We start from the raw sequence: 15014 nt of genomic DNA, 5'->3' as shown, positions 1-15014 counted from the left end.
CCTTGGTTCCAGACACCAGTGCAAACCCTAGTGCAGACAGGAAAAGCTGCTATTTGCCCTGGTGCCTGCTTGAAAGTGTTTGCACTAGCTGAATGGTGTCTGATAGAGGTTTGCATCGGTGGCTGAAATTGACACAACCTCTCGGTGCAGACAGGGATTAGTTTTTACACTCGTGGTACGGATGTGAATGCACAAATCGGGCATTCCAAGACAAGGCCAGATGAAGATAACATGGAGTCTGAGGCAAATGTCATCTTTGCATTTCTCTGTATCAAACAAACATGACAAACTGTACAAAACAAGGCACTGTAGAAATACATTTAAAAGAGGCTGTAACTAGTGACCCCAAAGGCGTCTTATACTTGACTCATCTCTCAATGATAAACCCCTCTTTGAAAGAAACTTAACATTGGAAGGTGAAAGGCAGCCTCCCCCAGGAAACATTTAAATATTGTTTTAAAAATATGGTGCACTTTAAAATTAAACTCTGCACAGTGGCCCAAGGAAGGGCAACAGGGACCCTTGTGCAGTCAAGAGATATGGCATGTTCTCTCTGGAATCTTATGCATTTCATTTCTGATAAAGTAACAACATCATCTACCCCTGCTTCCCAGAGGGGAGGTTAAGATTCAAAGTGCAAGTTTCTCCCAGAATTCTCATCCAGCTCCACTTGCAGTGAAGTTCTGATAGCCGAGGCACAGACTGCATTACAGACTTCACCTGCGGCCACGTTAGACAGACAGCGCGCACACACTGGGACAGAGGTCAGCTGTCAGAATGGAGAGGATCGGGAATGAGTCAGAGACTCACCATTCACTACCCCACCATTCGTCTTCTCCAAGGTGCACCTCGAGTTAGTTTGTGGAAAGTTAATAAATTAATCAAGCTAGACAAAAACCAAAAACAACAAAAACCCTAAACAGTTCTGTTAATTTTCTAACTCCAAGGAGAAACGTTTCCGCACCATCTCTTCCACCGTATACAGCTTCGCTGCCCGGAGTGCATCCAGCAGCACTTTGATGAGCTCCAAGTGGTCCTTCTTCAACTGGGTGAGATACGTGTGGAACTTTTCCTGAAGGGCAGCCTTGGTGTCCTTGTGGAGGATCCCCTTTAGGTGCCCCTCGAGGATCTGCTGGAGGCGCTTCAGCTTTCTCACCGGGATGTTCTGGTAAACCACAAAATCGATCACTGCTTGTTCGCAGTCCTCATTTCCTAGAGTGGGGAGGAAGAAACCAGCATGAGGTTTAGAGTGCAGGGATGAAAGGGCAAACCCCATTGCTCTCTGTGGATCGGAACTAGGAGAAAAACCCTAGTATAACTGGAGAGGCCCATGACATGAGGTCAGCAGCTGAGCCCCAAGTGGGCAGTCAACCAGCTGTCAGACCCAGCAGCACAGCCCAAGCTCTTAAAGAAATACTGTTCAAATTAGACAGTCTAAAATTTGACCCTGACATTTGTCCCATCTTATACCTGCTGGTCTCATCCCCTGGTTTCCACTGATGTATTCGTCCTACTGATTCTTGCACAAGGCCTGCTGCATACAGAGCCTGGTTTTCAGACCTTGGCTACGTACACATCATGGGCCCACCTTTGTGCCTGCACTACCAGATGTACACGTGACAATCCCTATGCTTGTGCACTCGGCTAGAGAGAGATCTGTGTGGCCATGGGTGTGCACATAATGGGATTTGCTTGTGCACACACCCAAACACTGCAGTGCATGTGCAAAGCAGGTCAGTGCACTAGTGTGCCCCAGCACGTGATTATCGGCTCCAGCCTGCATGAAAGCACCTGAATTATGCAGATTTGTTTGTTTACTGTAAATCAAACCAGCTGAGGAGAGAATATTGATTGCCTGTGTGAGTTGCTGGATTGATGGGTTATGCATAGAGCTGGGAGAACATGTTTAGAATCATAGAACTGGAAGAACCTCGAGAGGTCACCTAGTCCAGTCCCCTGCCCTCATGGCAGGACCAAGTATTATCTAGACCATCCCTGACAGGTGTTTGTCTAACCTGCTCTTAAAAATCCCCAATAATGGAGATTCCACAAACTCCCTAGGCAATTTATTCCAGTGCTTCACCACCCTGACAGTTAGGAAGTTTTTCCTAATGTCCAACCTAAATTGGGCTGCAATTTAAGCCCATTGCTTCTTGTCTTGTCCTCAGAGGTTAAGAAGAACAATTTTTCTCCCTTCTCCTTGTAACAACCTTTTATGTACTTGAAAATTGTTATCATGTCCACGCTCAGTCTTCTCTTTTCCAGACTAAACAAACCCAATTTTTTCAATCTTCCTTCATAGGTCATGTTTTCTAGACCTTGAATCATTTTTATTGCTCTTCTCTGGACTTTCTCCAAATCTTTCCTGAAATGTGGCACCCAGAACTGGACACAGTACTCCAGCTGAGGCCTAATCCGCGCAGAGTAGAGCGAAATAATTATTTTTTGTGTCTTGTTTACAACACCCCGTCTAATACATCCCAGAACGATGTTCGCTTTTTTTCCAACAGTGTTACACTGTTGACTCATATTTAGCTTGTGGTCTACTCTGACCCCCAGATCCCTTTCTGCAGTACTCCTTCCCAGGCAGTCGTTTCCCATTTTGTATGTGTGCTACGGATTGTTCTTTCTTAAGTGGAGTACTTTTCATTTGTCCTTATTGAATGTCATCCTATTTACTTCAGACCATTTCTCCAGTTTGTCCAGATCATTTTGAATTATAATCCTATCCTCCAAAGCACTTGCAACCCCTCCCAGCTTGGTATTGTCCGTGAAGTCCCTGGTGTCTTAATTCATCACAATTAATCGCACTGTTAAACAATAATAGAATACCAGTTATTTAAATTTTTTGGATGTTTTCTACATTTTCAAATATACTGATTTCAATTACAACACAGAATACAAAGTGTACAGTGCTCACTTTATACTTATTTTTGATTACAAGTATTTGTTGTGTAAAAATGACAAACAAAAGAAACAGTATTTTTCAATTCACCTCATACAAGTACTGTAGTGCAATCTCTTTATCATGAAAGTTGAACTTACAAATGTAGAATTATGTATAAAGAGCTGCATTCAAAAATAAAACAATGTAAAATTTTAGAGCCTGCAAGTCCACTCAGTCCTACTTCTTGTTCAGCCAATCTCTCAGACAAACTAGTAAGACTGAGTAGACTTGTGGGCTCTAAAGTTTTACATTGTTTTGTTTTTGAGTGCACTTATGTAACAAAAAAAATCTACCGTTGTAAATTGCACTTTCACGACAAAGAGATTGCACTACAATACTTGTATGAGGTGAATAGAAAAATACTATTTCTTCTGTTTGTCATTTTTACAGTGCAAATATTTGTAATCAAGAATAATATACTTTGATTTCAATTACAACACAGAATATGTAGAAAAACATCCACAATATTTAATAAATTTCAATTGGTATTCTATTGTTTAACAGTGTGATTAATCGCGATAAATTTTTTTTGAGTTAATCACGTGAGTTAACTGCGATTAATTGACAGCCCTAGTTCAAAACAAACCAGATTTTATGGGGTTTTTTCGATTTTTCCGTTCAGCCAGCAAACGGAAAAATCAGTCCAACACTCAGCTCTCACCTGGCACTCGCCTCATTAAAATTAAGTGCTCAAAATAAAGGACCCAGATAGAAAGTGTGGGGGGAGACACAGACGGAAGGTACTTCATTGGTCAATGTTAGACCCACATTCCTAGGGCTAGAGGGAACACATTGGGGAGGGGAGGGGCTCTAGGGACTCTGGGATATGGTTACTTTGATTTGGGTCTGTGCACTGCACTGTGGACGTCAGAGCCCTATGTTCGAGCACGGGTTAGAAAAGTCTTAACCTAGGGTTAAAATACAATGTAGATACTCAAGCGCAGGCATCCTAACATGGGTCAGCTGACGCGAGTCCCAGTAATCCTGAGCTTACGCTAAAGGACCACATTCATCCCCTGTTTAAATGCACTGATTTCAGTGGAGCTGCACCAGAGTGAATCTGACCCTATGGGCCTGATCCTATAGGTCATACTGCAGGCCAGAAGCTCACAACAGAGATGGACCCAAACGCTCCCAAAACGTAGCAGCGCCCAGACCTGGGGATTTCGCTTGGCCTAGTGTGAATGTTCAGTGGAACCCTGGGAAGGAGTAAGATCAGCCTAGAGTATTTTCAATATTTTACAGCAGAACTCGAACCCGTGGAGGAATGGGTTGGGCCAGTTTCTCTGCTGAATTCTATTAACTTCAACAGAGTCATGCAGGGCGGGATTAAGGCAGGGACTTAAGGCAGGGAGTCTGGGGCCTCAGCTCAAGGGGGGCCCTGCAAAAATAAATCACAGGCAGTGATCTCTGGGGCACTCAGGCTGCCTGTCCTGGCCCCACGCTGCTCCCAGAAGTGGCTGGCTGCTGGCATGTCTCTGTGGCCCCTGATGGGGGGAGAAGGGGAAGGAGGCTCCACGCACTGCCCCTGCCCCCAGCACCGTCCCCGCAGCTCCTGCCAATGGGAGCTACGAGGGCAGCGCTTGTGGACGTGGGCAGCACATGGAGACATGCTGTCCTCGTCCCCCCAGGGGCATGCAGAGACATGCCAGCAGCCGGCCGCTTCCAGAAGTGGCGTGGGGCCATGGCTTGCAGGCAGCCTGCCTGAGCCCTGCTGCACTGCTGGTGGGAGCTGCCTGCGGGAACTGCAGCTCACTCCCCCTCCTGCACCCCAACCCCCTGCCCCAGGTCAGAATCCCCTCCTGTACCCAAACTCCCTCCCAGACCCCCGCACCCCTCCTGCCCCAGCCCCCTCCTGCACCAAACTCCCTCCCAGGAAAAAGACTTGTATACAGGGGCCCCACAAAATCTAATAACCCCGGGCCCACAGGAGGGCTAATCTGGCCCTGGAGTCATGTCAGTTTACACTAGCAGAGAATTTAACCCTATCTACAGAGTTTGTATTTGTATACAATTACCGACGTGCCTGTGTATATCTGTAGCTATGTACATAAAGACATATGCAGGCATAGTACACACACGCTACTCTGCTCTGTAACAACACTCTTGCAAATTGGGAGTTAAAAATATCGCTCCATTCATAAGTTTCCCGTTTTGCAAGTGCACTGTTGCTCAAGAGATGAGTATGTGTATATAAACAACCCCAGGGCAGGATTCAGAGCCAGTTTCTGATGATTAACTAGAGAAGGGCACGTGCTGATGACTGCGATTGTCACTTGCTTCCTTTCCAAGGAACATTTCAGTTGCTACCATTGCCCCGTTGGGAAAAGGCTGACTCAGGGAGTGTCAAGTGAGAGTGTGAGTCAAGATTCCTATTATAGAATTGCCAACCTCTGCTCTGACTGGAATTTAGTGAAATGCTGTTGCATCAAATTCTTGATGAGGAGAGAAGAATGTTGACCAGGGAGAGGGACTCGGGGGGGATGGAAAACAAGAGATTCCTTCTGCCACATTTGCTGGGGGAAGCATCCCTTCCGCTGCATGTTGGGCAAAGGGAAGCTATTGTTTGTTGAAGACATAAAGGCCAGATTCTGCTCTCTGTTACACCTATACAGCCTCATGGAAGTCAAAGGGACAGATTCACTACGAAGTGGGAGCAAATCTATTGTCTTCATTCCCGTCCAGCGCATTTGGTCTAGTGCAGTGGCTCTGGAGTAGCTGCCTGGCTCAGGTATATGGCAATCTGCCTCAGTGGGTCAGTTTGAGAATGAAGGTTAAATGGGAAGGAGTCACTGACTAGAAGTGAAACCAAAATTAAAACAAGTTAAAAAATAGAGACTGGTGGCCGCAGTCGGGAGAGGCAGCAAAGCTGCCCTGTCTGCGGCAAACTACTTCTGCACCTGTTGCAGACTTCTAATCTATTTCCAGTTTCCTGCATGATTCAGTGCTGTGTGTCTTGGGCTGCCAGAAGGGCAGTGCCAGATACTTCAGAACAACATGTTCTCACTGCTACTTCAGACTGTATGTAACAGGCTGATTCTGACATGCCTCGTGCCCTGATGCAGGCACTATCTGGGGGCAGGAGATCAGCAAAAAGAAAAGGTGCCAACAGTGAGATCTTCCTGACAGCTAGACTGAGAGATCGGGATGGGAGGAAAACAGGGGTAGGTAAAAGCCAAGGAAAGTGCCATTAATTGAATGAGACAATGGCTGGAGAGGGTGCCAGGGGACCCTGTCTAAGATGATCTTAGCCAAGCTTTCAGTGAATTAGGGGGCGAATAGTTTGTCCTTTTTGTAGTTTAATTAAAACCAATTTTGTACTTTTAAATTCCACTGGAACTGATCCGATACATTGGGGTAGAACAACCTACACCAGAAAGCTTCACTCCAGCCCTGGTAGCAACATGACTCTAGCACATAGGTTCCCTCCCCCAACTCAGGCAGACCTGAATAATCCCCCACTCTACATCCGCTAATGCTATTCCGTCCCCAAGGGAACCAAGCTCCTCACCTGACTCCTGGGTTCCGTTTCCCTTGAACATCTTGCAGGTGGTGCACAGGGTGTCATGGAATTGGTTTCCTACGACATTAGTCTCTTTCCCCTGCTGCGAGCAGCTCTGGTGTCGCTTGCATGGCTCTGTGCTGGAGCTGGAGGATGAGAAGAACCCGTGGGGGCACTTCTCACATTTCGTGTTCTGATAGGGAGTACCTGCAAAACGGGGCACAGAAAGAGTCTGAGCAATGAAATACCTGCAGTACACATCCATTGTCTTTGGGACAATGGCCCCTTAGGGACCATGGTAAAAGAAGATGGACCAATTCGCCATTGTCCTGTGCCTATGCAGTCATTTGCACCAGTGTAAAGTAAGCGCAAGTCACTACCAGATGTCTGACATCCACTGTGCACTGGTGTAAATGAGTGCTCAAGGTGAAAAGCAATGGTGAATCTGGCCCTAAGAGTCTGCATCTGGCAGTGCTCTGAGTTCCCTCTGGGCATAAGGGGATGTCAGAGAGAGATTAGGCTCTGTGTACACATCATTCACAGGATCAGAGAAGGGGCCCTGCCCTGAGCCCAGTCCCCATCCTTCAAGGAGGATGAGCAGTTACCAAACTTAGGATCTGGCTGCAAGACAGCCCAATATTGGGGTCCCAGCCAGCTGGGTTGGGAACACTGACTCGCGTAAAGAAAAGGAGTACTTGTGACATCTTAGAGACTAACCAATTTATTTGAGCATAAGCTTTCGTGAGCTACAGCTCACTTCATCGGATGCACCTGACTCGCGCTGATGATCAGAAACAAATGAGGCAGAAAATCAAATCGTAAGAGAACAGCCAGCGTGCCAAGAGAAACCCCACACCGGACAGAGCGCTCAGCCTTTACGGAAGCCAACAAGCCCTGTACATGAAACTAATGGGTGAATCTGTGATCTCAGGAGTCACTGCTCCAAAGAATGCAGGCCATGTTCTGCTCCAAAGCCCTTTGAAGAACTTGCCATCTCTGTGATGTCAGCCCACTGCGTTGGTGCGCGCCCGGACTCCTCCCTATTTCTGGATATCCAAGTAGTCGCAAACATGAAAAATAAATGTCTTTTCCAGCTATAACTAGATGCCTGCCTGCACCTCACTGTGGTTCGCATTCATGACTTCTGGGCTTTGTTACCGTCATTCCCCGGGTAGGAAGGTAGCGTGCTTGGTACGAAGCCACTAACCTTAAAAAAGGCACAGTTGGTGCAGAATGAAGGAGCCCATCACCCCACTGTTTCACTCCCTTTGCTGGCTCCCCATCCTACTTATATGGCCCTCATCACTGTCACCTGAGCACCTGGTCAAACTCAACCTACATGGAACTGGCCTAAGTGGGCACCTAGCTCACCATGCCTAATCGTGGCATCTCACAATAGCCATATTCCATGGGAACAAGTCATCAACCTCATGCATGAGACTCGTGTGTACAGAAGACAGGACTTTCTCGGTGACTGGCCTATGAATCTGGAATGCTGTCATGGAGACTGCCAGGGAAACATGGCCACAAACCTCAATGTCTTCAGTGTAGGAGGCAAAACACACTGCTAGACTGGGCCTGCCTACTATAAAACTGCAGCTTAAATCCAAAATAAATAGAGGCCAGTCCTTGATGACTGTAGTGGGGAGGGAAAAAGAAAAATACATCTTTGTATACATGTTGTAATTTTGGAAAGCCCTCAAATACCACAGGAAAGGGGGTAATATAACAACTAGACAGAGCTGTGCTAAGGAAAAAATAAAAACTCCCTAATATTCTTCAGTAATCCACGCGTCATCCAGAGCTAGAGAGCTACACTTCTGAGTCACCCTTAAATGCTCTTTGTTACATAACTGCTTTTTTGAAGGGGAGGGGGAAATATCAGTCATTTGCCCCTTTTCCATCTTTAATACGTGCTTTCAAAATCACCAAATAAGGATTCCAGAAAGCAGCCCCATGGCTAAGTTCATTTGTCAGTGCTGTCCCAGTATTGAGACACCAAGCAAACCCCTTCTGGTCCGTCCAATGAACCTTCCTTGCCCACTCGCCTTATTGCCTTCAGCCCTGGGTGCCCACAAGAGATTATGGCCAAATTAGCAGGAACCATTGAAATATTTATACTTGGACAACAGTAGTAGGATGTTGCTCTTTCAGAGGACGTAGCCACTAGATGGCGACATTCTCTTACTCACTTGAGTGGATCTGACATCCCATCCAGCAGAGGGCAGTGGTGCACATATATATGGTGAGAGAATACACATGCATAACCCCAGGTTATCCACTACTGCTATTTAACAGGTCCCTCCTGGATTCTGACAGGTCAGTAATCGCATGAGAATATATAAGGCCCTTAGACACAGCTCTACACCCCTGGCCTCAGTTATCCAGCTGTAATACAGACCCAGTTTTACTACTCCAGACCCGGCAGGACACTTGGCATGCTCGATGCAGAACTCGGACTCGAAGTAGTAGCCGTGCCGACACTGGCACACTCTGTTGTGGGTGGAGTTGCACCGGTGCAGCTCGACCTGCCGCTCTCCACAGATGACGTTGCAGTATCGACATTTCTCCAGGTAGTTCCAGTACTGCGTGTAGTGCAGATCTGGACACGGCGAGCACACGGTGGGTGTGTCTCTGGTGCAGTGCTGGGCCACAAAGGTTCCCGGAGGGCACTGATGGCACACCACTTTGTTGTTAGTCACAGGGTCTTTCCATGGGTAGGTGGGCGTGGTGCTGAAGCTAGGCACGGCCAGGAAAAGCACAACGGCAGTAACCATCCACTAGGGAAAAGAGATACAAAGAACTATAGCCTTTCCCTTGCCCTCTTGTAGAGAAGCATCACAATAACAGCAGCTGGGTACCAGAATGGCCTCTCATGATTACCACTGGGTCACCATTCTGGATCACAATGTTATCTGCCCCATCTAGCTCTTCCTCCCACTCACTTTTCCATGCTGCCCCAGAGACACGGAATGCGCCCCCCCCATCCTGACTCACTAACCCACCACTTCTGCCCACCCCAAGTGCCTCCTTAAAACCTGCTTCTTGCCATGCCCACAAGAAGTGATTGAAACCAATTTTAAAAATCCCCTTCATTCCTCCTCCCTCTGGGCTCCCCAGCATGAGCCCTCTTGTCCCTGCTGGCTCTCAGCCTTTCGGGGCAGGGCCTTTCCATGTTGTGTGTTGTACAGCACACTGCAGACAAAGACCTATTTGAGCAGCCAAATTCACTGAGACCCCTGCATGAGTATATGTTCTCCATATCCCTCTTTAGTGCCCCACCCTGGTCTGAAGGAGAGTTTTGCCATTGACTTGAATGGGGCAAGGAAGTGAAGTGCAATGTTTGAGTGAATAGAGCTGCTTTGGGATTACAGGTTTTTCCCGGCTTGCAGTGACGTAGGGAATTTTACCAGACAGGAGCCCCACGAAAAGCAGAAAACAAAGACACTCAGATACAGAACCCTAAAAGAGGAGCAGAGTGATTTAACGAACATCCTGACAGTTACCAACATCCCTGCAGCTTTAAAAGAAAATAAATGAGTTGGACGTTGAGATGGGACAAAATTACAATTAGAGCCTTTTAGAACATGAGGTTCCAGCTAAGGACTGAAGGCCCTGGGGTGTGTGGAGGGGGAGAGGTTTTCCATAAAATACAAAGACACTAACATTTTCATACAAATTTAATACCCTTTGAGAAACAAGGTGGGGCTTCACTAAAGGTCTGGAGAGCCACGGAGCCTTTTTTGGTTACCCCCTTCCTGTTAAAACCACATTAGACCAACATCGAGAGCAAACAGGATGTTACCTTGGATGAATGTCTCACATTCAGTGTGTGGTTGGACAGCATAGCACAGAGGGTGGTATTAGGGTTAGGACTCATGGTATTTGGAGACGTCTCCAGATGCTTGGATTGGGCCCTAGAATGATTTCTGGGCTGCTTCTCTTCTCGTGGGATGCAGTGATGCTAACTTCTGCTGAAGCTCCAGCTCTGTTGCATTCAGAAAGACACACAGTAAAGAGCGTGAATTATTAATGGACACCTCTTATCCAGAGGTCAATATCCCTACACAGAAGTGATGCTCTGTTCGGATCCCGGTGTGTCCAAAAGAAGAAGCCCAAGAAGAACAAGAGTTACAACCTCTCACCAAGGGCTGAGATCTCTCAGTCCTGGCTATGATTTTAAATGATCCAGCCTAAATAAGCAGAGATCCTCTTTATTGGGATCTCAACAGTAATATTCAATCAGCCCCAGAGTTGGGGGCACAAATCCAACATTCACAGGGTGCTCTGGAATGTTATACATGATTGCACTGTCAGTTATGTAACACTGGGCTGTTGTGTAGTACAGGTGGGGTCTTACAGAAGGGAAGTGATTCAGTGACTTGGAAACAGAGAGTGTGAAAGGAAGGTCACCTCAATCCACTCAGAATGAGGTTCCTAGAGCAGATGAGAAGCATGGGTGCGAGAAGACAGTCAGAGGCTTGTAAAGCTTACCCCAGGGAACTCCAGAGAACGTGTCAGAGCGGGCAATTTTGAACCGCCTTAGACTATATGGCTCCACTTCCTGGAGTTAGAGTCATTAGTCATTATGGGCCCCTATGGATTTAGAGAGAACATAGAAGAGGGTATTGCAGTAGCCACATTGAAGAAATGATACATGGATAAGGATTTTGGCAGAGCAGAGCTCTAAGGTAAAGTTTAATTCTCTTGAGTCTGGAGATGTGCAGCAGGTGGATTCACAGACAAAGGGAGATGTGAGAAGAAAACAGTCAGACAAGGATGATTCAGAGTTTTCTGAAACGATCTGGATTAGAGAGAGCAATAGGGAGTCAGACACAATAGTCAAAGAATTCTTTACTCAGAAGGTGGCCTTTGAAACATTTAACACAAGGAAGTTGTGTGTATCTAGGAGCTGACAAAGTCAAGTCTGGCATAAAGATGAGAGACAGAGGGAGCAAAGAATGAGATGATCTTCTTTTTGCACTGAGATAATTGCATGACATTTGATAAACAATTACCCCCTACGCTACTGTTGCCCACTGCTCAGTGTATGTTACGCATCCCCTTCTGTGCCTGATCCACAGAGGATGTCTGCTACAGCTACCAACTAGGGGACTTTGTCCTTTAGCTCAAGCTGTTGAAAGTCTGGCCTTAGCTCCAGAGATCCTGGGTAAAACCCCTGCTGGTGACTAATATGATGATTGTTACCCTATGACCTGATTTCATTCAGCATTTTAAAAAGAAATAGAATCATAGAATATCAGGGTTGGAAGGGACCTCAGGGGGTCATCTAGTCCAACCCCCTGCTCAATGCAAGACCAATCCCCAATTTTTGCCCCAGATCCCTAAGTGGCCCTCTCAAGGATTGAACTCACAACCACCATGGGTTTAGCAGGCCAATGCTCAAACCACTGAGCTATCCCTCCCTCCTTTGTAGCTGAACTACACCAGTTTAAATATTACCTCTGAGCCTTTAGTAAAAAAGTCTATGAAAAAGTTATATGGATTTTTATCAAGGGTCTAACTGAATATTTAAGAATTCTGCGATTGATACATACAAATTTCTACTAGAAAAACTAGAACAAGCTGCCAGGCAAGTAGTCTGGTCTATCAGCTTAAAACCATCTGCTTAATAAAGTTTGTAATTCCATATTAAAGCTCTTACAATTTACTGAATAAAAATGACACTTGAAAATGTTACCCTAATTTAACAACATGACTTAGGAGCCTTAGTCTCATTGAAAGTCAAGGAGAACGTCACACATATTTCATCAGCCTGGTCTGCAAAGGTGCTGACTGCTTCCAACTCCCTCTGAAAATCAGTCTGCTATATCTATACCGCTCTCTCTAGACAAACACACACACACAGTTTGCATATACACACGATCATATATGATACACAGACATATATGACGCTCACTCATAAAAATCAGTCCTAATCGCACAAGAGTACAAAACGGTTATGAAACAAAAAAGACTGACCTTACTTTCTATCCTGTCCTGTATTTCTAGGGCTTCTGATTTTAGCTTTTCACTGATAAACACTGCTATAACACCCCATTACAAAAATAAATAAAGTTATGTTTACCCAATAAACAGCAGAAAAATACTGGAAATGGTTACTTGTATCTAAGGGCTTGTCTACACACAGCACTAATGCGCATTCCAGGGCGTATGATTTCTAAAGCACACTAATGTGTTGCGCATAATTAGTCCCCGTTGACCCTGCTAGTGTGCACTAAAGTGTCCCTAGTGTGCTTTAATAGAACGCGGTTTGAATGTGACAAAGAGCATACGCTTTACAGTGTGCTCTACTGTCATGACTAACACACACGCTCCCTGCACTAGCGTGTACAAAGAGAAAGCCCTGAAAACGCCTCTGGATTGCTCGACATCTGCATAAAAACTCAAAAAGTGTTAAACACACACCCCCATCCCCAAAATGAAATTAATAAATCCTGAAGAACTGCAGCCCGGCTTATAAAGCGAGTTCCCACACACAGGTATACACATCTACACGCCGCACACACGCCTCCCCCGCCACACAGGCCCCCCCGGGCTGCAGACAGGGAGCCAGCCGCTGCCTTTCCCCTCCTTACCGGGCTGAGCGCTGGTGCTCACAGCTGCTGCTGCCCTAGCTGTCTCTGCCTTGCTGGCCACCAACCCAGCCACTTTATAACCGAGAAGCCCAAGCCCAAGCCCAAGCCCTGCCCCTACAGCAAGGCCTGGAATCGCCTCTTGCGTAAGAACCACCGAGCTCTGATGAATCATCAAGCTGCCGGCTCCGGGCAGCTGCTGAACAGCTCCAGCCAGACCCAGCCTCTGCCGGCTGCTGGTTCCTCTCCGGCCAGGGTGACAGCCACGTAGCCGCCTTCTGAAAATCCCCCCTGCGCCAGGCGCAGCGCCCCGGCTGCGCTGCGCGGAGCCGCGAGACGCCAGCTCTCTCCCCGCGAGGGCTCCGGCCCGGCTCGGTCTCCAGCTGCCGCCGGCTCGCCGCGCCAGGGCGCAAAGCAGAGGTGGGGCAGCACCGGGACACGTGTCCCTTACCTGGAAGCCGCTGCACCGCCCTTGTCTGGGGAAAGGCACAAGAGGGCAGTGCTGCTTGCCACCCAGCAGAGGGGACGGGGCCCCCCAGTGAGGTCCGCAATACCGGGGGACCACCCGTGTATAAGGCAGTCCCCCATTTAGAGCCCCCTGGAAACTCCCAGCGGGAAGGGGGCTCTAAATCGCACTAGACAGCGCCAGAAGGGGTGTCACTTCCCCCTTTTCAGCCTGTCCCTGCTGCGGGGCTTGGGACTGTATTTAACTGCAGGTGAAAGTGCCTGGGAGCTCAGCACTTGCCGAAAATCAGGCCTGTTTAAGGTGTCGCCGCTTGAAGCACCCAGAATCATTAAAAAAAAGAAAAGGAGGACTTGGGGCACCTTAGAGACTAACACATTTATTTGAGCATAAGCTTTCGTGAGCTACAGCTCACTAGCTCACGAAAGCTTATTCTCAAATACATTTGTTAGTCTCTAAGGTGCCACAAGTCCTCCTTTTCTTTTTGCGAATACAGACTAACATGGCTGCTACTCTGAAACCAGAATCATTAGGCACTTTCGAAAACCAGGACTTCTCTCTTTCCCTGGGGGTCTGGACCTGTTCCCATTGAAGTCAATGGCAAAACTCCTGCCAGAGCAGGACCGGATCCAAACTATACAGCACTGAGCGCACACAGTTAAGAGACATCCAGAAAGCCTCCTAACATCACCTATCTGCTTCCTTTTTATGTGAATACTTCCATCTTTTACCAAAAAAATGTTACTCAAAAGCTTGGCTCCACTTTCCCATTCACACTAGGGCATGGGTTAGAATTTTCTAACAATAATTAATCACCATGTCCAGGCACTTTTGTATGCACTGTATTTGAATCAAAACAGTGTGCATGCACGCACGTGTGTATTTGCCTTGAATTTTTGTCCAGGAAGCAAATGAGATCTGAAGTTTTGCACATGCACCGTCTGCACTCTCTCGTTTGACTATTACACATTTTACCCGGACACATCAGTAACTGATTTACCGGGGGAAGGCAGGGAAATTCCCCCCTACACATTCTCTTCCCTAGCTGTAAATATTCAATAACTTCCTAGTCAGGGAATGTTTTTGTCACTTATATATTTGTTGCATACATCATTCATAGCTAAATATGCCCCACTCCCCAATGTCATAAGATCCCCGCACAGTATCATAGGCCACAAAGACCATTGCCATGGTCATTACTAGGGGATGGTGAGGAATCTTGCAGAGAAAAACTACCCCAGACACTCCATAGAGTTTCACTTTGTAAGTTGCCACTGCATTGTCCCCCTCCATAGATCTAGCAAACTGCTCCTCAGGTCAAAACTCACAGGAGCAGGGACCAAGCGTTCTCAGACCCTGGCCACAACTATTCATTCCCCTCATATAAGAGCCATGATTGACCACTAGACTGACCACCTTCAAACATAATGGTAAAGCGCTTATTTGCCTTGGCTTTTCTATAGTAACTGAACCTTCCCTAAAAAAAAGAGGAGTACTTGTGGCACC

The 15014-nt window shown here is 46.9% G+C and overlaps 1 protein-coding gene across 2 annotated transcripts; it reads right to left on the bottom strand.

Moving 5' to 3' along the window:
* Positions 1 to 374: 374 nt before the first annotated feature.
* TNFRSF6B (TNF receptor superfamily member 6b) lies at positions 375 to 13420 on the bottom strand. 2 transcript variants are annotated; one of them, XM_074970372.1, is made up of 5 exons: positions 13049 to 13417; positions 10255 to 10437; positions 8851 to 9229; positions 6459 to 6656; positions 375 to 1212 (listed from the first exon to the last, which is right to left on the bottom strand). In XM_074970372.1, exons 2-5 carry the CDS (start codon positions 10327 to 10329, stop codon positions 929 to 931), a joined length of 936 nt encoding a protein of 311 aa, XP_074826473.1. In that variant the 5' UTR covers positions 10330 to 10437; positions 13049 to 13417; the 3' UTR covers positions 375 to 928. The 2 variants fall into 2 exon arrangements, with proteins under 2 accessions (XP_074826473.1, XP_074826474.1); XM_074970373.1 differs by lacking the exon at positions 10255 to 10437 and having other exon boundaries at positions 13049 to 13420.
* Between the last annotated feature and the right edge of the window lie 1594 nt (positions 13421 to 15014).

The sequence above is a fragment of the Natator depressus genome, chromosome 13, assembly GCF_965152275.1.
Source record: "Natator depressus isolate rNatDep1 chromosome 13, rNatDep2.hap1, whole genome shotgun sequence".
Taxonomy (NCBI): domain Eukaryota; kingdom Metazoa; phylum Chordata; order Testudines; family Cheloniidae; genus Natator; species Natator depressus.
Note: the sequence above shows the minus strand (reverse complement) of the source record. Positions and strands in the feature narration are given on the sequence as shown.